General features: G+C 35.4%; 1 protein-coding gene across 1 annotated transcript in view; it reads right to left on the bottom strand.

The window, feature by feature from the left end:
* Positions 1 to 26,339, bottom strand: part of SYNE1 (spectrin repeat containing nuclear envelope protein 1) — a 301,154-nt gene that overhangs the window by 176,993 nt on the left and 97,822 nt on the right. Inside the window, exons 27-44 of the mRNA XM_033512756.1 lie at positions 26,148 to 26,256; positions 24,714 to 24,878; positions 22,622 to 22,789; positions 20,949 to 21,125; positions 19,535 to 19,675; positions 18,338 to 18,498; positions 15,385 to 15,535; positions 11,871 to 12,098; positions 11,230 to 11,328; positions 9,354 to 9,541; positions 9,127 to 9,250; positions 7,835 to 8,001; positions 6,451 to 6,604; positions 5,544 to 6,172; positions 4,782 to 4,961; positions 3,157 to 3,307; positions 1,477 to 1,635; positions 304 to 486 (exon numbers count right to left, since the gene is read on the bottom strand). Coding sequence (XP_033368647.1) covers positions 304 to 486; positions 1,477 to 1,635; positions 3,157 to 3,307; positions 4,782 to 4,961; positions 5,544 to 6,172; positions 6,451 to 6,604; positions 7,835 to 8,001; positions 9,127 to 9,250; positions 9,354 to 9,541; positions 11,230 to 11,328; positions 11,871 to 12,098; positions 15,385 to 15,535; positions 18,338 to 18,498; positions 19,535 to 19,675; positions 20,949 to 21,125; positions 22,622 to 22,789; positions 24,714 to 24,878; positions 26,148 to 26,256 — 3,334 coding nt within the window. The remainder of the gene's footprint in view (positions 1 to 303; positions 487 to 1,476; positions 1,636 to 3,156; positions 3,308 to 4,781; positions 4,962 to 5,543; positions 6,173 to 6,450; positions 6,605 to 7,834; positions 8,002 to 9,126; positions 9,251 to 9,353; positions 9,542 to 11,229; positions 11,329 to 11,870; positions 12,099 to 15,384; positions 15,536 to 18,337; positions 18,499 to 19,534; positions 19,676 to 20,948; positions 21,126 to 22,621; positions 22,790 to 24,713; positions 24,879 to 26,147; positions 26,257 to 26,339) is intronic.

Here is a 26,339-nt window from a genome sequence, read left to right as displayed (position 1 = left end):
TGAAGTTGTCTAAAATTTCCATTGGTTTTTACTGGAACACAAATCAGTCTAGATTTGTGTAACTTCAAGAGTCAAAATAACTAGGGTGCTTAGATTTAGTAAGATGTGCAATTCCTGCTTCTTTCAGAACCTAACACCTTCAAATAAAAAGGTCAGGAATGCTTTCAGCTAGCTATTGGCTTAGGGTACCACAGCTTCAATAGAGGACACAGAGGTCTACAAGATTACAGCCTTCCCTCTGCGCTGGACATCTCTTGACATTTTGATCCACAACATTTTTATCAATGATTTGTGGGTAAGAACCTGGAAATCTTTCAGGAGGACTTCCATTCTTTGACTGTTACTGAAGTTCTGGATGCCTTCATTCAGCTGAGAAATGCACTTATTACACCATCCATCCAATTCATCTCCAGTTTTCAGGATGTCATCCCACAGAGACATGCTTACACTCAGTCGGTCTATGTTATCATCAATTCTTTCAGACACCTTTTAGGGAAGAAGAATATATCAATATCATTCACAAATTAATTTTAGACTTCTCTATTTTGCAGACAGTTATAAGACAAGTGCATCGAAAATAATTAGTCAGCCTGGGTAAAATAATTTTCTTGGGTTTAGTTCTGAATTCTAATTTCAATTTAGTTACCCAGATCACAAAACAAACACAAATCTTAGGTGTCTCTTTCCAAATATCTGCATATTTTTTTTACTGTGAAAAAGTTTTATGTTCAAATAAAACTTATTTTTCAAAAAAACTACATTTATCCTTCTTATTGTAATGTACAAATTCGCTACTAAAGCAGTATAAATGTGAAAATGTAAAATATTAGGTAGAAATTATTTACTGTGAGGATGGTGAGACACTGGAACTGATTGTCCAGAGACATTGTAGATGCATCTGTGGAAATGTTGAAGGCCAGGGTGAATGGGGCTTTGAGCAACCCAGTCTAGTTAAAGATGCCCTTGCCCTGAGGGCAGGGCGTTGGAACCAGATCTTTAAGATCCCTTCCAACCCAAACCAATCCATGATTCTGTAACTAGCTTTTATGTTATGTTTCTCTCCTATAATGATGTCTTTTTCATATGGATATCTTTTGTGGTTTAGCTTAATGTAATTTACTTATTAATAAAAACTTATTAGTCTAATTTGTTTCAATAAAGTATTGCTTTAGGTATGCATTAGGTGTGAATCCAACCCCAATTCATGCTTGGAACTGTGCAGTCAGCAAACTTACAGTAGTAGCATTCATACACTGCTTTAAAATCTACCAAATCATATCAAATCATATAAAATCTACCAAATTAATGTCACGACTTCATGCATACAGTGGATGCCAAATCCCTCTAAGACTTTGAGTTATAATTCAAAATAAATTTCACTAAACAATTGTACACTTAGATCCTAAGAAAATGGAAATATTGTATGCTTATCTAAACTTAAAAACTGTATTTGGCATATAAACACCAGATTCTTACATCTAGCCATTTGTCCACCATGGAATTAATATCTGTTTTCAGCGCAGTGGAGTCACAGTTCTGCACTCTTTTCAGTTCCGCTAACAAATGTTTTCCTTTATTAGTGAAAGTATCCAGGTCTTTTTGTTTATCACTCAGATCATTCTTGGCAGCTTCATGCTGTGGACATAAATATTTGCTTGTTTAATGGAACCTTAAAGAAAGAAAGAAAAATCCAGTTCTCCAGGTACCCATCCCTGGCCCCATGTTATAAATTTGTTAATTCTCATATCTAATATTTACTACTCCACAAAATACAAAGCAACTGACATGGTTTTCTTATGAGGCATAATCACATAGGATGATTGTTTTTATACATAAAGCGCACAAGTGGCAGTAACAAATTTTGAATTTCTTCCACTTGGTAACCAGATGTTTTCTGGACTTAAGTAAATTTCATTTTTTTTATTCGCCTTTCCATTCTTCATCATTGAATAATTTCTTCAGGAGTTATAGCAAGGTAAACAGAGGTGTTGCAAATAAAATTTAGAATTGAAAACCCCATCACTACTTCCAGACATTGCGGAAAACATAAGTGTAGCTGTGTTCTGGAAGGAACTAGACAAAATCTTTGGTTCTAGTAGGTTTGCAAGGCTATGCATAGGGAAATCTTTATGATATTTTCATTGAAAATGTAAGATGCTGAGAATAGATCACAGTAAGAATCTTTTGATTTTTTTCTACAGCAAGTACTAGAGAGCAGTATTAACAATAATCTGTATGCAGTATGGCCAAAGCAATTATTGCACTCAAACTTCTTCAGGCCTAGATGTGGCTACTGCTGCAGCAGGGAATTCTCTTCAGCCCAAGTCTCAAAGAAATGATGTGGAAGTTACACGAAGCTCTTTTTTGGACTGGTGAACTCTGTTCTGGCTTTTTGTTCTTTTAAGATGTCTATTACAAAGAGGCCATAAATATGTACAGTTTAGATTAAGGTTTATACAGATCTGACTAAAAGATTTTGAATCAAGAGCTCAATAGGCTTCCAAATTAAATTACCCTCCAAAGGAATAGAAAGAATTTAACTCAGAACTGTTTATCCTGGCAGGCTGAGGGACATCAGAATTTAGTATTTTTGAAATACAATCCAGTGAAATTAATACAATGTAGGGATCCAAATACCTTATCTTTTCTCAATGGCTAGTATCAACATTATACACCATGACAGAAGTCCTCTTAGGGAAAGAGACAGATATAAAAATTACACACGTCAGAAATGTGTGCAATTCATGTTCCTTTGTGGCCTTTTATCTATTCCAAAATTTACCCAATATAGAAAAATATTGAAGTATATTGACTAGAACTATCCTTTCATACTACGATAGGAATATATTCTCGATGTATTTCATATAAAGAGCTTTCTACTGTTTTCCACTTATGCTTTCCATGTATTAAGAACATTAACCATTAACATTTCCATTAACAACAGATTGATAGATTTCACCAAGATGCAAAAAAGGGCTATATTCTTTCCTCACCATAATCAGTACAATTAAAACTCTGAATGTCAGTGTGACAAGATTTGACAGTAAATTCAAGGAGCTTTAAACACAGTTCAAGGGCATCTTTAAAACAAAAAATCCATTTAATAAAAAAGAAAAACCTCATTAAAACTTCTCAAAGGAAAATATGTGTCACTACCTTTGATAATGTCCGCCTGACATCTTCATGATCCTTCCATATGGATTTGGTCAGAGAAGCACTGTTAGCACTGTCTATGACTTTCATTACTGTTGACTTCAAGCTCTGATATTCCTTCATCAGATCAATCAGAACACAGGACTGCTCCTTTCTGTGATATGAAAAGCTGTGTTAGTACCACTTGCTGTCATGTTTCTGAAGGATAGAGAACATGACATAGCAATTCATCATGGGAAAACCAGGATGCAGTGCTAAACATTGCAGCCAAAGAAATATTAATATTTTGGGTTTACAGATCAAAGCTGATCCATCACAAAACATCTTACTGAAAAGACATGAATGTGAATTGCCATCTCAAATATATCAAATACTAAAGCAACTGACTTCAGCAAAAGAAAGACTGAAACTAGAATTCAAGCTTCTCAGTTCCTAAGTTTAGCATCTTTTTGACTGAAAACCACATTATAATGATTGTGCCACTCACAGTTCATTTTTTAAAAAAACTTGTTTTTTTAACATGGAATATTTTTTGGATAAAAAGAATCAGAAATAAAGACTAAAGCAATTCATACTTAGATCTGTCTGTTTTGTCCTCTAATTGTCAGATGCATGCTTTTGGGACTAAAACGTTATATTCAACTTACCTCCCTTCTACTGAGAATAAATTAGCCTGCTAAAAGCAAGCCTAATTTTTTTTCCACCCTCTCTCTAGGAGAACTTATTTATGCTCAGGCAATGGACAGTGGAAAAAACCCTATTCAATCCATTCCTGGTGTCTATACTGAAGAGAGAGAAGCAAAACTGACACTTTGGATATATGCAAAGTTTATTTGTAAAACAATGCTTTTCAATTAAAGGATTTTGGGAAACATGACATTGTCAAAAAAGAGGAGCAACTGTTTTAGGACCTGTCTCTGAATGCTCCAAAGAACTCTCCAAAACAAGTGGGTTCAGGAGGGTCTAAAACTGTGTCTATATATAATAGAGAAAACACTGCTAGTTTTCTTTAAAGATGATTGTGTGCTAGTTAAGATAAAGAAAAGGGTATGATAAAACTTTTTCTAGTTTCTTTAGCTTCTTTAGTAATCATCTTTCATTGACAAAACCGATCATCTGATCATGTGTCATATACAAACAGTGTAATTGGTTACATACTAATGATTATTATAAACCTTTTTCTTTAGGCAGACAGAAATACTTAAATTTAAAAATTATTTAGGACCACTGAATATAGAACTGTCAGAAACACAAAACCAATAAAGAATGAAAATTTATGTAATAAATAAGGAGAATATGTGCCAGCTAGAGTGACTGTGAAAATTCAGTGGAGAATTCTTATCTTTCAGAAAATAATAACATGCAATATAGGATGTAGGTAATAAAATATATATATATCATACTGTACTGAGGACCTATCTGTGGCTTTATTTATAGTCTAAGTACAACTGGTACAAATACTCATACTCAAATACATGTTAACTATGTGTTCTCATCTTCTACTAACTATTTAACTTACAAGCCCTGCTTTTCACTGTAACTAATATAGCAAGAAAATATTACATGTAATTAACTGCGTTTCTTTCCCCATCTTCTCCTTTCTCAGCTTAAGCTAAAAATCTACTTACTTTTCATGTATAGCTTTCTTGGTGTCCTTCCACAGAGATTCTAAGCGATTTATCTCTTTGTCAATCTCAGGAGCAAGTGTGATATCTTTTTGAGCTATTTGTTTTGCTTTGTCCATGAGCCACTGGAGTTCATGCTGGTGAGAATTCAATTCTTCGTCTATCTGGTTAAAGATCCTCAATCTGCAAGTTAAAAGACTAGTTTCAAATTTACTCATCTTTGCTTTATTCTTTTTTCCCCCCTAACATTTCCTACAATATAGGAATTTGGCTGTTTTTTGGTTTTTTTCTGCTAAACTGGGCTCAGAATGTGATTGTTCTGATACAAGACTGCTATAAAATCATATAGATATGTATGTACCTCCCCCTCAAACAGTCACCTGGAAATATACTCAGATATTCAGATTAATACTTTATTACAGTAAGTGTTTTTAATTCCATCATCCCATGTAAAAATCTTCAGTTCTGCAAGGTAGAGATAGTTATGTTATATGGGATTTCTAGTAGCTGCTTGGATATTAGATTCATTTGGGCAAAATATATTTTTGAGACATAGACTTTCATGACTGTTCCTTCAATATAAAAGATTAGCAGGACTTGCTTAGTGTTTTGTGCATCCAAGTAGTCCGCTTACAAAATTTAATTAAGTAGATACATATGCTTGGCAAGAAGTAAAGTACCTGGGCTGAAAATGCACACATGCCACAAGTGAATCATAAAAGGTCTAGAGATTGCAATCAAGTGTGAAAGTGACAATGATTTTACCTTTGCTGGAGGGCTTGTAGTGTTGTCTCCTTCAGGCCCTCTTTGTCAGCTTTTTCCTCAGTATCCTCAATGCTCTTCAGTAACTGTTCTTTACGCTCCATGAAAGATCTTTGCAAGGCTCCAAGAGCTTCTGCCTCACTTTGTTTGGTTCCCAGCAGATTTTGAACTGCCTCCAGTTCCACACCCAGGTTATCCACCATAGCCCTGCAGGAGGTCCTCTGCCCAGAAATGCTGTGCTTCAAATGATACTGAGCCTTAGTAAGGGAACCATCCAAACTGACAGCATCAGATTCCAACTTGTTAAGATCTTTAATGACACCATTGAGTTCCTTCTCCAGTAATTCAGACTTAGCTTTATCCATATTTCCTGTTTTCTCCACTGTCTGCCTCAGCTGGTGGAGCACTCCTGATGCAGCACTGTGGAGCTCCAGGAATACTTGCAATTGATCCAGGGCATCCTGTCTTTGGCTAGTTATTTGACATGCCTCCTGAAAGATCTGAAAGCAATCTTCAGTCTTTCCCTGCAATGTCTGCTGGTCCTCTGGGCTGCTGAAAGAACCCAATTTCTCTACATGCTCCTTCAGACGTTGTAACTCCTGTTTCTTACTTTCAACTTCCATTGAGTGGTTCTATGGGAAAGAAAAAAAATAGGGCTTTCTTCTTCAAATAACAGCTCAGGAAACATTTTAATACTAAATTTATGAGCGAAACAAGTACTACTGAAGGGTTTTTAGTGGGAATAGTTCAGTGATAAAATTTTCTTTATAATTCTCAACAGAAGTCTGTATGTGACTGCAACAACATATTGGTCTTTAAACAAATAAATTACTTGCTAGTTCTAGATGAGTATTTAGCCAAATGCACTTTACAATTTCTCCGTCTTTAATATTTACATCCAAAAGTTTACCTTATTGTGAGATGCAGCTAGTTGTTGATCAGCTGTGTTTATCTCTGAAGTGGCTTGTAGTTCAGCAAGAAATTGCTTAATCCAGTCTGAAAACCTGAGCAGGAGCTCATCAAACTGCCCATGCTCAGCAACAAGTGATTGAAGGAAGTTGATCCTATAGAATGTCAGATGTAAATATGAAAGCACTTGATGCAGTTTAATCACTTCCCATAATCAAACCCACAACTGACTGGCCAGCATTAAAATCAATGCCAGATGCAAGGAAAGTAGGAAATATTACTTTAGTTTGCCATATTGATTTTTTTATTTCTGGGGAATAACATAACATTTGAAAACACCTTCAGATCTTTCCTGTTTTTACTCTTTTATTTATATCAACTGTTAGAGGTACCCCAAAAACCAAGGTATGTTTTTCAAATTTTCTTTATGGGTGTAATCCCAGCAAAAACAATGCTACTGAGGGAAGCTAAACTTTGATTTTTAGTCACAGCAATTATTGCCTATCATCTGAAACACTAAATTAAGGTAAGTGTCTCATGAATTTAGGCCGGGGGTGAGGAATTTCATGTTCAGGTTCCACTGAAGTAAGCAAGGGTAAAGCCTGACCAGAGGAATGCAATTCAAAAGAATAATGTGTCCAAAGGAGTACTCAGCAGAACTAAGTACCTAAGTACCAAGTCTAAACCTTGACCTTAGAAAAAACCTTGTCATTTACCTTCCCATTTCCTTTAGAAATTTCTCTACCTAGTTTTCAACATGTAGAAAATCATTATATTGTAAAACAAGTATATTGACAAACCTAGAAGACTGCGACATCAGTCAAGATCTATTATTTAAGCTACATTACAAATAGTAAAATATGTGTGTTCATCATGGAAAGAATTGAAATCTAAATACATGATAACATAGAGTTTGAAATAGGAGAAAAAAGGAGACAGTTTTTCTGAGCTTAACATGAGCCAGCAGCCTAACAACTGAGCATTTATAGTATTTATGGCAAATTAGAATTTCAAAGTGAGTTTAAAAATACCATAGTGTGACTTTGCACAAGATAAAGCATATAACTGAAACAATCAAGAACAGATCATTAGAGATTTTGAAATTTACTTGGGGAATTGTAACTGAGGAAATGCAGCATTGCCTTCATTTCCTGCCCCACACTCCTTCAAACAGACTCTTCTACCAAAAAAATACAGGGAGTGCATATAAAAAGAAAGCATCAAAAATGTGTGGGATTTTCCATCCCCCGTTCCTGGGAGTTCAGGGATTGGTACTGATCTTTGTCTTGGTAATGGTGATACTTCAAAAAATACAATTTGGGATTGGGCTTCCTCATCTGGATATTGGTTACTTTAACACGTGAAAAACATTCTGAAGCACAAACCTTTTATCAACAATTTGGGGTAAAGCTTTCCATCTTTCATCCAGCTCTTCAAATTTTTCTTTTATTGTTTTCACACAGTGCTTTGAAGCTGTTGGAAATAACGACTCATTTAACTGTAAAAGGCTCTCGTAGACTGAAGCATGGGACTCAGTATCTGCTCTCAAATCCTGGGATAACAATGGAATGAAAAACTTTTAGATTAAGCATGGCACCATATTATGAAATGTGACAAAAACTAATGAAAAAACAGCTGCAAATTTCCAGTACAGTACTTTGAGTCAAGTGAGTGAGCAGAGTCAAATCCCTGGAGGAATTGAGGCCTATTGGGACAAGTAGGTACTCAACACCTCTCAGACAGATAAATTCAGTAGGGATTCATCAAAGTTGGTCTTTTTCACTCCTTTAGGACCAAGTGTGACTTTCCCATACAGCTCTACTGTATGATGGCAGTGGTTAAAATTGACAGCAAGTTTTGCAACAGATTTTGTGTGCAGCAAGAATTGTGAGGAAATGTTGCAAACTGGTCCAAACAAAGCAGAAACAAAAACAAAAACCAAACAATAAAACCCCCCCAAACCAACAACAACAAAAAACAAAAACCCAACCCCCCCCAAAAAACCCCAAAAACAAACAAAAAAAACCCAATGACAAGCAACCAAACAGCAAACTAATCCCCCCAAAAAACCACAAACCACTCAACAACAACAACAACGAAACCCCAACCCCTCAATTAATTTTCCTTTTCTTCAGTAATATTTAAAACTGGCAACTTGGACTACTTGGCTTCAAGGAAGATATAAAAGATGCTACATTTGACCAACTGCTTCATACTATTCTAAAATCAAATGGAAAAAATTCAAAGGGAAGGCATAATGAAGAGGATGAAAGTCTTGTGTTTGAAAAAAAAAATCAGAAATCAGACTTCCATTGTGATTTCAAAACCTTCGAGCATTTTTCAATCTGAGAGCCTTTTCTCACACGCAAAAACAAAAGAAAAGAAGTATTGCCTAATAAATGAATTTCTCTAGAGAAAGGATCTTCTAACAATGTCCTTCCTTGAGAGATAATGGGATATACCAAGGCTCCTTTTTTTTTCTTTAGCTGGCACATTATAGTTAAAAGTAATAGTAAAGTCATTGAGAAATAGCAAGTGATAATGTAACACCTCCTAGGAGATTTGCAAAGCCCAGAATCAATTGACTTGTCATATTAGAATTGAGTAATTCCTTCCTTTAAAAGACATATAAATACACCAGAAAATGCAGGAGGACAGTATTTCAGTTGAAACATACCTGCAGTGCCTGCAGTTCACCTTCCAGCTTAATTCTGTCAGCAGAAACATACTGCTCTGAGGGCCTGCCTGTAGCTTCACACTCCTCCAACCAGGCCAAGAAGGCAGACAGCTCCTTCTCCTGCCTAGCAAAATCACAACCTAGAGTTACCAAGTCATCCTCTCAGCCTCACACACTGACCAAGAAAGTCACTGTGTCCATCACAACAGATGTGAGAGTTTACTCACTTCTGCCACAGAGCAAGAAGATTCTCTAATAAGCTCTGTTTCTCCTTAGCACTTTCCAGCACTTTTTCATATTTCTGCTGTAATGCTGTGACCTCTTGAGCAGCTTTTTCTTTGTTGGACACCTTTCGGACACCGGCTGAGAGAGAGGCCAGAGGGTTGCTCAGTTTTTCCACAGTATGACAAAGGTCCTAGTGAACATGCAAAAAAAAAAAAAAAAAAAAAAAGTCACACACATAAACAACAGAATTATGGTAACAATGGTGGGAAAAGTTCTCTAGTTCTACTCAAAAGTTTGAAGCAATGCTACATCCACCAGATCATGAAGTCACTTCATAGCTTAGATATTGCTCAGGTCCACCCTAGGTACCTGTGTCCCCAGCATACCAATGAACTAGATTGTAGTGGCAAAAGACTTCCCTAGGAACAGTGCTAAAGGGAAAGTCTCTGCAAAAAGAGTCAGAGCTCCTGCATGGGCACACAACACAGCATCATCCATGTAGGACAAAGTTCCAAATTCAGGAAAAAGCCTGAAATTCCCTCATGTCTGTCTAAGAATTGCTCTAATTTATACAGAGTAAACTCAAAACCTCACTCCAAGAGGTGAGGGCTGCTGGACTTGCAACCAATGTCCTGACATGGGAGAAGTAGGGAAGAGCTATTTGGAATTTCCATCAGCATTACTTAAAGGGTCTTTTCATAGAAGTGACATCTAATGTTAACTACATTTTCCAGTGTTGCTGTTTCTAGAAAGCTGGGAGGCTTGTCCATAAGAAAATGAACGAGATGTAGCACAGTGAGTTAGAAAAGCAGAAAATGAAACAGATTTAAGATCACAAAAGTTCCAACTCACAGCTGTGCAACAGTAACAACAATAGTTAATTGTTATAATTACAAGAAATGATATAAAGGACAAAATGTGAATTATACAGGAACAAGCTGCTGATACTTAATCATCAAGATACTTAATCATCATGATTCCCTAAAGAGAACAAGACCTTATAACAGCATACTCAGCATATTCATAATGTTTAAAAGTCAATAAAAATGGTGATTACAAGTGCTGTTTGAATAAATCCCCCATATGCAAAATACTTTTCCTCAACTAGCATCAATCTTTTTAGAAGCAGACAAGGTCCCCCTTGAAAACAGCCTTTACAAGCAGTTATCAGTTAGTAAGTTCAGAAGACATTATATGCATTTTACTGCAAGAACAAGATGACTAAATTTTTTGTAATATTTTCTTAGAAAGAAAGGCAATTATTATAGTTGAAAAAACATATCAAAACTTACAAACAAAAATACTACACCAAATTCCCTGAGATTGGATTATTTGTAGTTTGAATACCAATCCAGTATTTGTTTTCTTTTTTTAATGGACTGAACCAAATATCCAAATACCCATGGATTCCTGGAATTACAAATAAAAGTTTCTGAGTTGAAACTCTGTCCAGTCTCTTCACTGCCCAAGGAAAATTACTTCCAAGGACATATTTTCTTTCATCACAGGGTTACCTACACCAAAATCCAAGTTTCATGAAAATCTTAGAGGGAAAATATGTAAAAGACTTGTTTCTTGTCTCTTGTTTTTCATAATGTTTTAGAAGCATAAAGTCAAAACCAATAACTTGAAGGATTAAGTTGTACTTTTAGGCTTTCTTTCCAGTCTTGTCTGAAATGGTGACAAGAAATAATTGAGGAAGTACTTAAGCCTTCCCTGAAGCTGCTCACACAGACAGGCAGCCCTTGCCTGCTTCTGCCTTCGCCCTGAGCTGTGTGGCAGGGGGCAGCCCCTGCTCTGGGGGTTACTGGCACTCCTGGAAGGGGGTGAGTGTCACACCCTGGACTCAGTGCCAGGAACAGCTGGCCACACGCTCACCGTGCAGTCCTGAAGGGCTGCGTATGTTGCTGCTGCCGAAGAGCACGACGTGAGAGGCTCAGCAAGCTTGGCTTCAAATTCAGACACTGACTGCTGCACCTATGCAAAAAAAAAAAAAAAGGCAAACCAGAAGCTAAAACCAGCAGGAATTACATAAATTATTCTTTAAATAACATCTTTTACATGTTTGCTGCTAAGAGAATTTTATATCCTAAGCCTTGTAGTGCTGAGTGCCTTTTGAAGTTAAAAGATGCTAACAGTGCTCAATTCCTCCCAGCTGGAGCAATAATAATATTTAAATTATCTTCTTTACAACCTTCTATCAACCAAAGAATGAAGTTAAAACTGTTTATAAGAAGTATGGATATAGCTCAACTGTGCAATATCCTGGAGAATCACATAGACTTTCTCGAAGACAACATAATTTTTTTTGAATGTGTATATATTACTGTCTTCTGAAACTGCCTTTTAGGTAATTCAAAGCACAAATTTATGTATCTAGGTCTCACAATTCCCTCACAAATACACTTATTTATTTTAGTCCATTCTTTTATAATGTGCATTTTATAGTCAATTTTAGAAAAACATAGAATAATTCTATAAATTGCTGCAAACAATCCATTAAATTTTTCATAGTCTACCTGTTTAAGACTTTCTTCATATTTCTGCTGTGCTGATGCATTCCCTGTGATTGTTCCTTCCAGTCTCTGTGCATGATCTCTTAGCTCTTCCCAATACCTTTTGATCTGAGTCAGTTTGGCTTTTATATGTGCACGTTCTCCAGAGGTAACAAACTGGGAAAAAGACTTGGCTTCTTCTTCTAGATTTGAGATTCCAGTTATTTTACCTTCTATCTCTTTATTAATAACCTAAAATGTAAAGCAGTAGTAAAAAGATTGAAAATAAATTTATAATTATTTAAAAAAAAATTCCAACTCCTTTTTTTTCTCTGTGCTACCAACATCCTTCATCAAAAAATTACATGAGAGGACAGTTCATTGACCACTTGAAATAACTAGTTACCATAGTCTTTAATATGACCTGTAAATACCACTTTTCTTTTTGAAACTATCACTGGAAAAGGTTTGAAATACTGACTGCCCTAGAACCAATGTGTGAAGAGCAATTGGAATTGGCTGAGGTGCATATTTTCAAGCAGACAAGATGGTTCATATTTTAGCATCTCTTATGTCACAGGAAGGTAGTACACAATTCTCTTCAAGATTAAAAATAAACAGATGGAAAAACATAACTGTGTCACTGAAAAAGTACTGTCAAGGAACTAAATTCTAACAGTTGGTTAGTTACATTTAATACGTTTTCAAGCACTTACCAAATAAAACATGCCATGACTAGAAAACAGTAGAGATTGTTTTAATTTTCTAATTTAAAAGGTATAATAATGGACAAATTAAATTAGATCATGAGTGTGCCCTTAGGCAGAAGATTAAATAAAGAACCACATTACAGTGTAAATAAGAAACCATGAAACAAGGGTGATAATGGTTTTTGGCAAATTTTTATCTGTCCTGTACCTCAATTAGCAAATGCATAAAGACAAACTTGCAGCAGCTTTACATTTCAGCAACTGTCTCTTATTATTTTGCATTTGTCTTATTACAAATTAGAGGCAAACTTGGCAGCTACATCATCCAAAAAAGAAACTTATAGTGTTTCTCATTCAGTGGCTATTTATTCAGTTGGCACCAATGAACCTGGAATGAACTTTTTTCCCACAACAGGCTTTTTTTTAAATTACTGCTGATGTTTCATGTCCACAGAGTTCTCAAAAGCAATAGAAGCCACCCATTGGGAGAGATTTGAAAGATCCAAGTGCGTTCTTTGAAATTGAAAAAGGCAACAGCATTTTCAGATAGAAAAACTTTAAAGATACGTATGTACATGAAAACAACCAAAAACTTTCTTGAAAATGCACTCTCAAAGCATAGGTAGTGCCCAGCTTCTAATATAATTGTGATAAAAATCTCTTCCTTCTAAAGCCATTATAAAGCTCAGGAGTGGCTTACTGCAACATCCAGTCAAAAATCAGCAGGGCAACTGTCAGAAAAAAAAAAAAAGTGGTGCTATAAGAATTTATAGTTCCTCTTTATGCAATATATTCTGAATTAATTTGGATTATAAAATATCTTTTTTTTTTTTTTTTGCATGAGAATATGTTGCTGAGGAAAAATACTGGATTTGCAGCCCTGAAGCTGAAATTATCTAACAATGCAGCAGATACAAATGAGGCAGTGCTTTCTCACTCCTACGCTATTCTGTTAAATTCACTCAGTTACATAAAAGAAGGTGGATAATTGAGGCTTTCAAACTCGCTCTGAGTCTGCCACCAATGGTAACTACTTGTGATAACTGTCATTTTGTTCCACCAGGAATTTCAGAGAAATGTGTAGGTGAAAATCTGGCTCTGCTGAAGTCACTGGGGCTTTGCAATCAGCGTCACCAAAAGTAGAATATCACCACCACCACCACCACCACCACGCAGGATAATTACATTCAGCTGACATCAGGCTTTTTATCTGGTCAGCCAAAGGTATCAAGAAGCACACTATATTTTTATCATTTGCCCTATATTGAAATGTTCCTTACTAATGTGGTGTAGTAGAAATTATGTACTAAGTATGCTGATTAGTGTTGTGACACAAGGTAGCTCATCAGGAAACTTACAACGAAACAGAAATTCTTCCAAATCAGGCACAAAGCAATGCTGCTGAAGCAGATCTCCGGCTATGTCCATGCATTGGAGGTGAGATGATGTGTTTCACATATCACAGCTCATAAAGCTCATCAGTTCACCTGAGGTACAATGATGTACCCTATGCCTTATGAGGAGGATTTTATGTTTTATGTCTGTGCACTCAGGTGTTCATAAACATCATCTGCTGACCATGGTGTTTAAATGGATAAGAATTAAGATGGAATTTTCAGAAACTTTCAACACAGTGTAAAAATCACTGCTTATCTGCATCTCTAGTGAGGAACAACCTTTCTGGGAACTTGGTTGGAATAGGCTAGTGGGGCTTAATAAGGCTCCATTTACACACTGTAATGCAATATTAGCATCATTTGGTGCACTTATTTTCTGTCTTAATCACTGGAATCCCATCCACTAATTACTGAAAAGCAAGACAACACTTTATATATATATATATATATATATATATATGCCAGTAGAATAAGTGAATACATATTATTTCATAAGGAAACTGTTTTTGAATTGCTGTGATGATGAAGCAAGAATTCAAGCATTGTATTGTTCTTCACTGATGAAGTAAATATATTTTATTTATTCAGTCTTTGTAAAGTTGTGAACAAACTAAAAACAGGAAAATCTGTTAATAAACTGTTTCTGTCACATGAAACAAGTGCCTAATAGGATCCTTTGGAAATACTGTCAAGCTGGTCTGCAAGCAGCTGCACACCTGTGCACCTCCTGAAGAACAAGTAGGTCAAAGAGAAGAGAAAATGGCAACAGTGCACTGCCTATTGAAAAACTCTGTACCCTAAGAAACACACCATTCCAGAGAAGGTACATTTTCATTTGTGGAAGGATACAAAGTCAGCCCTTGAAAAGCAATGCTTGGAGACAATATGCACCTCAGTCAGCAATTTGAAAATAAACCACTCTGTAACTACATGAACATACACAGAAGTGAAGACAGTGCAAATGCAATCACAGTAAATGTAGATTAGTAGGTTTTCAAGCTACCAAGAGCAATAGTTTCTTTATTAATTCAGCATAAAAGATACATAAATCAAGTTATACCTTTAGCTTGCAAGATTAAAATCAAGTTCTATAGCAACTAGCTGGTGTATGTTTTAAAAAAAACCCAACTTGTATTTATGTAGCTATTTTGTTGAGATTAGTCTAAAAATCAGAAGGGTATAAATTATGTTTCTAACCATACACACAAAGACTTCATACATGGAAAGTAAACACCAAAAGAGAAGGTAGCCTGTAAGAATTTTCCTTTAGTTTATATAGGACCTTACTGTTTGGTATACTCATGTATAAAATGTGCTGTCATTTCGTCATGGTACTCTTGAAACACGTAAAATGTCTCTTTTCTCATTTGGCCTCTAGCAAAATAACAGCTAAATGGGCTTTTAATACTAAACACAATAAGAACTAATCACCTTGATTTGGCTGATCTGTATGTCCAAAGGAGATGAAGATGTTTCCAAAGTTTCCAGTTCTTTTTCTTGTTCAGCTATCCAGATGGACAGAGCTTCAAAATTATTGCCAAAATGATCCCACTTGTTTTTCACCATTTCCATGCTTTTAATACTAAAATTGACCAAATCAATTAGAGAGAATAAACAGTTTAATATAATGAAGCTGCCCATGTTCTTGCTAAAATAAAAATGGAACTTATTCAATCTACAGGAGGGTCATCTTAAAAAGTTCTCATTTTAGAGGATCAAGTTGTGCATCTAAATTCAAACATGGAGAACGTGCTCTTAGACCACACACCAAAAGTCAATCAAATGCATTAGCGATAGAGGGGACATTGAGAGGTAAAAGAAAGTACAGCTTTATTCATCAGCTGTACAAGAATCTCATCATAGCGGGAAGAGAAAGGAAAAGGAACATCAACAGGATGAAGTTTCTATGAAATAATATGGAATGATGATTACATCAGAAATCTAAATATTTAGATAACTGAGTGCACAGATATTCATAATTTAGTCCCTAGAATGATTTAAACCAGTGAAATGTGGACATACACACAGTCACCAGTGCTTGACTGCTTTATTGATCTTTTTTTTTATAACAGCAATCTCCCCCTCCTATAGGAAGTTGGTGCTTGCTGTGGCAATGATTTCACATCAAGCCAAAGAATTAACAACACATGTGACTCAACTCCCTCAGAGTTAGCAGTTTTACATTATAGGTATGTTAAACAGAGACAGATTATGACTGATTTTTCAATGCCTAGGATTGCAAACAAAGCCCCTCTTTTTTGTCACAAGTGAGGCTATTATACAAGGCCTAACAGCATTAACTTCCAGTATACAAGTTTCTGCTCCTTTCAGGTAATTGAAACCAGTGCTAATGTAGGCCCTGCACATTGCTTGCAAAACACACATTTTATATTTCACTGAAAATATTAAAGTTTCATCATAAAAGTTTGAATATTACAAAATTTCAAAATACATTTTCCTTCTAAATAAAGCCTAAAAACCATTCCATGGTAAAAAAGTTTTTAACTTTTTTCCCCCCTCATTAAAGCTAGAGGAAGCTTTAAGAAAAGATGTAGCCTAAAAATGTAAAATGGCGTTTTCATTTTTTCTTATTTATTTTCAAAATTAAAAAAAAAATAAATAGGAATGTCAACAGCCATTTACTGATAAGAGTGTATGCAAATTCAAGTTATTTGTAGGAAAATAATGTGCAAAAATATTTAATTCAAGTCCAGCTCATGAAAATACAGCTGGAAATCAGAATCGAGGGACCAAATTAGTGGCACAACTGCAGTTGTATGCCTTCGTTGGAGTTTCTTTAAGAAAGCCACAGACTGTGAAGAATATAATCCCAAACACATTGTACAGCTCTGCATAATCTCCTTGGAAAACAGATGGGCTAAGTTGTTACAGCAGCTGACTGTGGAGAGCTGCTCAAACTTTTCTCTCCTTTTCCTGTTCACTGGCATCCTATGTAACTTATGAGTTTGGAATAAATTCACTTTAAATTACACAGCCAAATTTTTTAATTGATGATGCAACTTAAAAAGTAACTCTTACACACTTACTATGAGTTCTGTAGATACCCTATAGATAGTTGTATGCATTTGCATCTTTTACAGAAGGTATTTAGCTTTTTATTATCTGTCACACTACCACAGACATTCTGTATAATCCACACATTCAACCGAAACCTATTTCATATCTACATTAAAAGGGTATATCAATGATGACTTTTATTTAAAAATAGATTACTTTATTTAAAAAGTAAATATTCATTGCTAGATGGGCAACTTTCTTAGGTTGAAAAATCACACTAGCTTTCTCTCTAATAGTGGAGAAAATGAAGTGCAAAGTATTTAGTAAGAGATTGTAGAATTTGAAAATCACTCTAGCACTTCATTACATAAATGCAATTTATGGAGAAAGCATTACATAAATGGTCAGACTCTCATTTGCTGCACAGGCTTGTTGTTCTAGTTTATAACTGTTATTTCACATCAGGAAGAAAATAACACTAAATTAAAAACTGATTACCATAACAGCGGTCATTCTGAGGAAAAAAAAACCAACCTCCAATTATTTTGGCACTGCCTTTTGCTCATATTCTGTTCAAGGTGATGGTAACCTGCCTAATCTTATACAGCAAAATATTCTAGAGAGTAAATCCAATAAGACAAAATATAAATGGTACAGGTATCTATGACCTGTGTATCAGATCTAGTGTATGCAAAAATATTGATTTCATACATACATTTCAATGTGTAGGGATAAAATGAGACTAGCAAGATTCTGAATTTGAGTAACAAGTTCAATAACTGAATTTCTTACTTGAGAGAAGGGAAGAATTTTTTACAAATACAAAAAGCTACAAATATTTTTCAAGTTTTCCTTGGAGTTTAAACCTTTCAGTTTTAAACAAAATCTGGAAAATTATGCCTTTGTGTTTTTTGGCAGGAGAAGCAGCTTTTGATATTGCCCATGAAACACAATCTGGGCATTCAGCTAAGACGAAGGCACTTCTTGACACTTCTATAAAGAAAGTGGAATACTGAAAAATGAGGCAAATGTGGTAAATGTGCTGCTATAATACCCTAACTGAGATTTTTCTTTCCAAAAGAGTTCAGTACCTCAAGAATGAGCTCAATTATCCCTTCTTCACAAGACTGGGGCTTAAAGATAAGTGACATGTTAAATGTAACTAACTTTAATGAACTACGTATAATTAAAAGGAAGTAATTTGTTTGTTTGCACACACTCTTTTGACATATTTCGTACCATAACTTGGTTACTATGCCAGAGCAAGCAGTAAATGACAGAGCTGATGAGACAACACAAAATGCTGACAAGGTAGTCTAGAAATCTAATACAATCTAATAAATATTAGGACTTGTTAAGAACATACTCTTCTTCAAGAGTAACTTCCACTTTTTTCACTTGTTCTTGGATTGATTTTGCCTGATGCTGAAGGGACTGCTTGTTCTTTGAACCAAGCTGTATCTCAGAGGAATTCTTCACCAAATTCTCAGCCTGTACTGCCATTGCTTCTGTTTGTTTAGAAAGTTCCTGTAAGGATGCAAGATATATTAATACAACTATAGAGTTTAATATATTTACACAAGAAGTATTTTTCCTCAACGTTTATGGCTGGAAAAATGTATCCATGTCCTACATGCATATTCTGAATGTGTAAATACATAAAAACAATCTCAGAAGAAAGTTAATTTCATGTTGCATTTAAGAAAAGTCCATTTGAGCAAACTAGATTGAATTAAATTTATCAAGGGACACTGTATGTGCAAAGGTTTTTAACTCAAAAAGTGGAAGTCCCTTCTGTAGCTCTTCAAGAAATTTATTTTTGCATTGCAGAAGATAATATAAATCTTTACTTAATTTTTACATCCCAGCATTTATCAAGTGGATTTTGCAGTACCTCATATTTTGAATTTTCACTTCATTTAGCAATTATTTTCTGCCACAAACATTACACCCACACACCAGAACAATCAATGCTGAGCATAATCAAGGTAGGTATAATTTATTATTGGCTTCATCAAAGCAGTGTGTAAACCATGGCGCTCAGGCACTGTTATTACTTCTGTAACAGAAATAAAATGGACCAGGATAATTCTGTGTTACTAAGGGCAAATGGCATGTTATGGCTTTTTTCCATAGGTAGACATTTCTCCTTTTTCTCCTCAGGGCTAAGAGTGCTATTTATCACATTCCACACAACCTTGCCAAAATGCACCCTAATAATGTTGTCATGCCAGTGCTCCACACTGGATTACCAGCATAGATGATTATTGAGCATAAAATGTGAAGTCCTCAAAATAATATTAACTTTCATACATATGCTTCAGATGCAGACTTTGAGAAATTCTTCATGGTTTGTTATTTTTTGTTGGGTTTTTTTTGTTAGGTTTTTTTTTCACAAAATGACTTTTTACCTCTAAAATGTTTATGCAGTCTCTCATCTGTATATGCAACTTGCATTGGCATTAATGGGAAACCATGCAAAGATTGAAGGCAATGCACTCAGCCCAAGTCGACAGGCAAGGCAGAGAGATACCTCAGTTCCTGCATTTCACACAGTCAGTACCTTTGTCTGATCCAGTTCTGAGGAGAGGCTCTCTAAACTGCTAAAGTTTAAGATACGTTCAAGTACAGAGCTTGCTTGATTGAGATATTTTACTACTGTTTCTTTGTCTCTTTCAAACTGCTCCCATTTATTAATTGTGACCTAAAAAACAGACAAACAAAACCAAAAAAGGAACACAAGATCAAAGGGAAGAAAATGAGATTTTCCTTGTACATTACTGAAAAAGGAAAAAAATAAAGTCTTGACACAAAATAAATAATTTTCCTGTGAAGCCATCTACTCAACAGTGAGTAGATGAAACTCTTCTAAACCAAATAAAACTTTTTCCTTGAATATTTGCTGATTCATATTATGCTGTGCTAAAAATGTACTGTTCTCTATGCTGCCAGTAATATTTAAATCTTATATGTGAATGCCCTGTAAGAAATCTAAGGTAATATATGCAGAGACTTTGGGTGACAAGTAGTCAAAAATATCAAAAGGATTTTCTAGTTCTTTAATGAAATAAATTACAGTAAAATGATAGAAGAAAATCCCTACTCATAGGAAAATCACACATAAGGACCTATTTGCTCTTTTCTGATAATGCATACTTTTGATTAATCTACAGCATTTAATAATGACCAGTCACAAGAACTGTGACAGCTTAAACAATTATTTTTTTTGATTCTGAATAACAGATTAAGACTTTACATCTGGGAATTTTAGAGAAAAAAAAAAAAGTGTTTTGGTAGTAAGTGCTTATATCAAGAAGTTATTTGAAGTTTACTGATTGTGTTTCTCATCTTGTGTTTTCTCATGGAAAATAATTTTGGTGACTTTAAACATTTGCATGGAATAATGGCCATTTGGATTAACATTCTGCTTAGAAACATGTAAAGAGCAAATCACACACAGGTACAAGAAGCTATAAATTCTAATCCCAGTTCAGTCCATGCTTAGCTATACAACTGAAGCAATCCATTTGATTCCCCTGTGACTTTCTCCTTCCTTCTTTAAATTTAGGATCACAGCATGTATTTCACATGATAATTGTATGTGTATAACACATCAGGTGTTATTAACCTAATAGCCAGCCTAAGGACACTCAACTAAAGAGCGATGTCATCTTTAGTAACCTGAAAAGAGACATCTAAAAATAAGTTCACAGATAAATTATTTAAAACTGTTAACTATTATGACTGAATGGCTTGGACTTAGATAGAATACTATTTCTTTATTATTTAAGAGGTATACAACTTCAAGAAGTTTTCACAGAGGTACTGATCATGAAAACCCCAAGGACCAAGAGTCAGAGGTGAGAAAATGAGTTCAGTTTTTTGATATTAAAAAAAATTTGGGGTTACTAACTTTAAAAAAAGAGAATAAGTAAAGAGTAAGCATGAGGTCTTATTTCCATGAGCAAAGCACCCACCTGCAGCTGCTCCTCACGTTTCTCCATAGTCTGCTGCATGTTCTCCAATGTTCCCTCTAACTTTTGCAAATCCTCTCGTACTGTGCTGGGCAGTCCACCTTCAATCTGCAACCGCTTGGCTTGGGAAATCTGCTTTTGCACATCTTGCCTTTTTGCACGGAGTCGCCTTGTCCTTTGCTACAAGGATCCACCCAACAGGATTGGTTAGACTTTTTATGCCCTTTGGGAAACTGGCACAATGCAGCCCCTTTCTGTTGTTGCAGGGGTATGCAATGAGAATAACAGACAAAGAGATAAACTGAGGCAAGGATTCTTGAGAGTCTCATACTCATCAAGTACACACCCTAGCTTCCAAAATGGCAAATGCTGCCTTTTTTGGCATGTGCATGTGAGAAAGAGTGAAAATGTGGCCAATAATCCCAAGCATACTTCAGAAAACAGAAGCTTCAGCAGTTGAGCAGCCACAGCAGGAGTCACAGGTGCATGTGCCCCTCATGACTGAATCCAGATCTGCTCTGCACACTCCTGAGGCACAGTTTGGAGCCTCAGAGTGAATAAAGCAATGTATCAGCCTTACTAGCGAGCAGCAGGGTGGGCTAAGTTGTGTAACTCTGCCCTGGCAGTGCTTTTGATTTGTAGCACTATCAGAAACTCGGAATACATCCTCTCTTCTCTTTAACATGCCTGACCCAGCCAGCCTTGCTAGGTCAATTCACAACTAGCTCAATTCTATTCTGGGTACCTTCACATCTGTGTCAAAACCTGTTTCTGCCTTGGTAGACTACATACCACGAAAAAGAGCTCAAGGAGAAGTTAACTATTTCTACTACCTCTCCTAAAATGGATAAAGAATGCAGAGTGTTTAAAGAATGAATAGAAACGTTAACACATACTTATTAACCCCAAAGAGTTTAGATAAGACACAGACAAGACATAGTAGTGATTGGTCAGAACCAAGCTGTCTGACTCCACAGAAATAGATGTTAACATAAAAAACTTCAGTAATGCCCAAACATTGGCAGTAATTTTTTTCCTATTCTTATTAGCTTTGAGCAGCTCAGAAAGTTTTTTTCCCATATTTGGCCTTAAAAGCCATGATTCTCGTTGTATGCAAGCCATGCCATTGATTATTACTGTAGCCTGTAGATGTTTTGATCCCATTATCAGTGCATAAAAAAATCTCCTGTTCTACAGAATGGAGGCCCATCTGTCACAAAAATAGCTACCAGAACATGAGATAAGACTAGAGCTACACCTTCCCTCCATTATTTAGGGTTGGAGCCATATCAAACTGCTAAAATAGAGAAACTTCCAAAGCCAGAATTGTGCCTAATTTACCATGACTGAATCTGAAATTCAAGCTATAAAAAGGTAAAAAGGGAGGCTCTACATATTTGCAGAGCACACACACAAAATTTAAAGTGAAGGAATCTTGGTTTTCAGTGTTTTGTGTCCCAAAAACTCATATGAAATAGAAGTTGACAATTAATGTTTAAAATATTCTGAAAACATTTTTCATTTAAAGAAATAAATTCTAGGTCGTACAGGACTGTTTCCTTTTTAACTCTTTCAAGTTTAAATATAAAGACATATTAATGGACATAACAAAATTTTGTAATTACATAAATTAGTCTTTAAAAAAAAGAGGATATGGACATGAGCAATTGCCCTACCTGATGATGAAGCAGTAATTGCTGAGCTTGTAATAGACTTTCTGTATCCAGGATCTTTTCAGCCTCTGCTTGGACTTCTTTAGAGTTGCTGATTAACTCTTCAATTGCACTTTTAACTTCTTCTTTGTACTGGACACAGTCTCCAACAGCACCTAAGGTATTTTCAATCTAACATCACAGATAACATTAAGTATTTCATGTTGAAAGAAAGATCTATATTTTAAGGGTACATATATATTTGGAATATGCTTTCAAAAATACAGTAATTTTTTTGTATTTAAAGCATTTTTATCTCTGGCACTTTTGACACCTTTAATTTCACATTGAAAAAGTGTCTTTAGACTTAAAATGTGACTGGGGAAACCTTTGCCTTGTTCAAACATACTCCCTGTTACACTGCCATATGACAAATAGCCATCTCTGACAGCTACTCACTGGGGATCACTTAGAAAACTCACACTCTCCTATCCTTGCAGGCTGACCCAGATTCTAAAACACCTGCACTACTCAACATACAAAAAAATTTTTGCTGCCATTTGGGCTGTCTTGAGCAGTGTTTTGGTGAATCACAAATACATTAGAGTGCTGAATTACCCTGGTTTATGGACTGCAGTGTGGTGCAGTATCCAGTCTCAGCTTGCAGAATTTTATAAAGAAAGAGGTATATCCATTAAACGTATCAGAAAGTTCTTCTCTATTTGTGTGTTTCAGCTAAATACAGGTAGCTGACTCTCAGGCTGTGTTCATCAAATAGTTTCTGCGTTTTGAGGTTTTAATCATAAACTATTTTAGATTATTTTCCTTTTCTTTTTCTTTTTCCTGTTCCTTCCCTTCTTACTTTGGAGAGTCATTTGAACTCAAGCCATTTACTTTCCTGTTATACAAACATTTAGTTTTCAGTCTCCAAAGCTATTGTTGAATTCTGCCAATACACAGTATCAGTCCTTGTCTAAAAAGTCGAATCCATCTGATTAACAAGTTTTATAAATAGTATTAAGACTTCTAAGAATTAATAGTTGTTTAACTATAATAAAGTGCCATTTATATTATGCTTTAAGATTCAAATCAAGTATAGATTTGACTTCTTACTTTTTTATATTACCCTCATAAAGTTACTCTTTAACTTACCTTTAGTTCTGACTTTTAGAGGAAACCAAAAACAAGTGATTTAACACCAAAAATCACCCCCAAAACAACAACAACAATAAAAAAAGACAGTACCTTATGCCTTTTACAGCCAGGTGGAAATTACATTTCTTGCCCAAAATTTCCAAACAGTTTTCACACCACAGAAGTTTAGAGAACTTTCAGTAAATACATAGAAATTTTATACATTTGAACCCCCCTAGAAGGCCTCCACAAGAACTGACATTAGAAAGGAAATTTGAAGTCTGAACTCGTTCTCTCTCCTGAACCATTTTTTTTTCCCTCTTAAGTGGGTCTATTTCACCTTTTAAGTGCAAGAGGCTGTATGTCTCATCTGATTTTTCTTTTAACTGTGTAAACTGTGAAGCAGTAAGTTCCCTGAGAGCCCACAGAACTCCAGGGGTCAGTGTTTCTGAGAGGTTTAGCTTGCTATGAGAGAAATTTCCCATCATTTCTGCAGTTACATTACCTCATTTTCATTTATGCCTCAGAGAACTGCAGCCTTTTCCTGCAAATTCAGGATGTGATACATACCCTCAGTGACTAGAAAGAACCTCAGAGTGCTTTATTTCAGCATAAAAGATAAATTAATCATGATTAAAGTGAAATTCTATATCCACTAGCTGATGTACAATATGGTTTTGACAATGTTCACTAAAACTCATTTAAAAAAAGCTAAAAAAATGGGACATTTTGATTGCAGAAACATTTACTGTGATACTTTCCAATTCTGCAAAGGGAAAAGACCGACTATGACAATGTAATTTCTTTTTTGCCTGCTACTCTCAGTGCTTTGCTACCCATGGAGTACAGATTAATTTTTCCTTGCTGAAGGCTTGCAGTTTAATTAAAAAAACACAGCAGGGAACTTGTGCTTGTGAAGCCATGATTGATGTCATTTCATGTCACACTGTAATGGAGAGTTCTTGTTTCCCTCATACTGTACCTCAGCCAGCAAATCCAGAAGTCTCTTGAAGTCATTGGAAAGTTTACAAAGCTCATCCTCTGTCTCTTTGGCCTCCAAATCAGGACACAGTGCAGTCAAAACAGCAAGTCTAGATTTCAGCCAGCTGTGATTTTCTCCATGCTTGTGAATGTGCTTCCTAATTTCCTACAGGGAAAAAAAAATATCAGAACATATTTTCTTAAAATAAACAAAATAAGTACATCAATACCTGATATTCACGGCATCGGTTCAAAAATCAGTAGTGTAAACATACTACTTTTCTTTAGCTTGAAACACTAGAAATGTAGTATTTTTCTATTTGCATACCCTATCAGATTCTGTTTGAGTCAATGGCTAGAATTTTGCACTTCTGCCACAGACTTTACTCCACTACTAATTAGTCTGTTCTTTAGTTGGTAGTGGAGTACTTTTCCCTTACAACCATTTTTACTTACAGATAGATAGATAGATGGCAGGTACCACATATATATTTTCCATATATTGACCATATTTCTTGGCTGCAATTTAAATCTGAGTTTCTGACTTTCCCAAAGATATAATTTTATTCAATATAATGTTTGTGTATTTTTTTCTTATTTAAATTGCTTTTTTTTCCACACACCTTTTCAACCTGTAGTTCATTTATATCTTTTTGGCAGTGCTGATGAGATGTTGGCAGAAGTCAAACTACATGAGTAAATGAGACTTTTTGAAGCAGAAGCACCCATTAGGCTAAGGATCTATCAGTTTAACAGTTTTAGAAATGTCATCCCAATAATATTTGAAATAATGTTAATATAGTGTTAATTAGACTCATAACCTGCTCATGAATCCCATAAACACCTAAAGTATGTACGTGCTCCTAGTATGTGAAATTTAAATAAAACAGAAAGGTTGAGTCCCAACTGACACAATAAATTATTTCCTAAAACTAATTTAACTAACCAACTCAATCTTGAGCTATTCTGTAACTCTGTTACCAGTCACCAGTCCAAAACTGAATGGCAGAATATTTTTTCCTCCCCTCTTATACTACTGTAGAAGAGAATTTTTATGGTAATATCCTTACATGAAAGTAATTAAATATAAGATCACTCAAAAACCTGCAATCCAGAAATTTTTGCTTTTCTTGAGCAGCACTTTTAACTGCATGCAATAAGATGAGGGGCTAGTATTTTTTCTATCTGCCCCTATATTTGTAATGTTCTAAATATAGAGGGAAAGGGACCTCTCACTCTCTAAACCATTAAAAGAACTTCTGCCACATTTTGCTGTAAGGTGCAACTTTCTCCAGGTACTGTTTTTAAGAATACCAGGGATCAACAGAGCTGTGGTCTCTCTAGTAAAACAGTTGCACTACTTTGGAGCGGAATTTTATCCAGAATCCCAGTAGCAATGACCACAGCTTTGTTAGAATATAAGCCAAGGGCTCACCCCCACAGATGCTTTACACTGCTTGTATTTGGCAGTATCGTTAGCATTTTCCTTTATCTTCTTTAGCTCTCTTTCTGTTGATGAAATCCAATTTTCCAATTCAGAAAATCTGAAATAAGACATCACAGGATTTAAAAAAAAGAAAAGAAAAAAAATAAAAAAAAGGTTAGACTAAAATTGCCACCACAAAAC

The sequence above is a fragment of the Parus major genome, chromosome 3 (assembly GCF_001522545.3).
Source record: "Parus major isolate Abel chromosome 3, Parus_major1.1, whole genome shotgun sequence".
NCBI classification, from domain to species: domain Eukaryota; kingdom Metazoa; phylum Chordata; class Aves; order Passeriformes; family Paridae; genus Parus; species Parus major.
The sequence above is the reverse complement of the archived record's forward strand: the minus strand, read 5'-3'. Positions and strand labels throughout refer to the sequence as shown.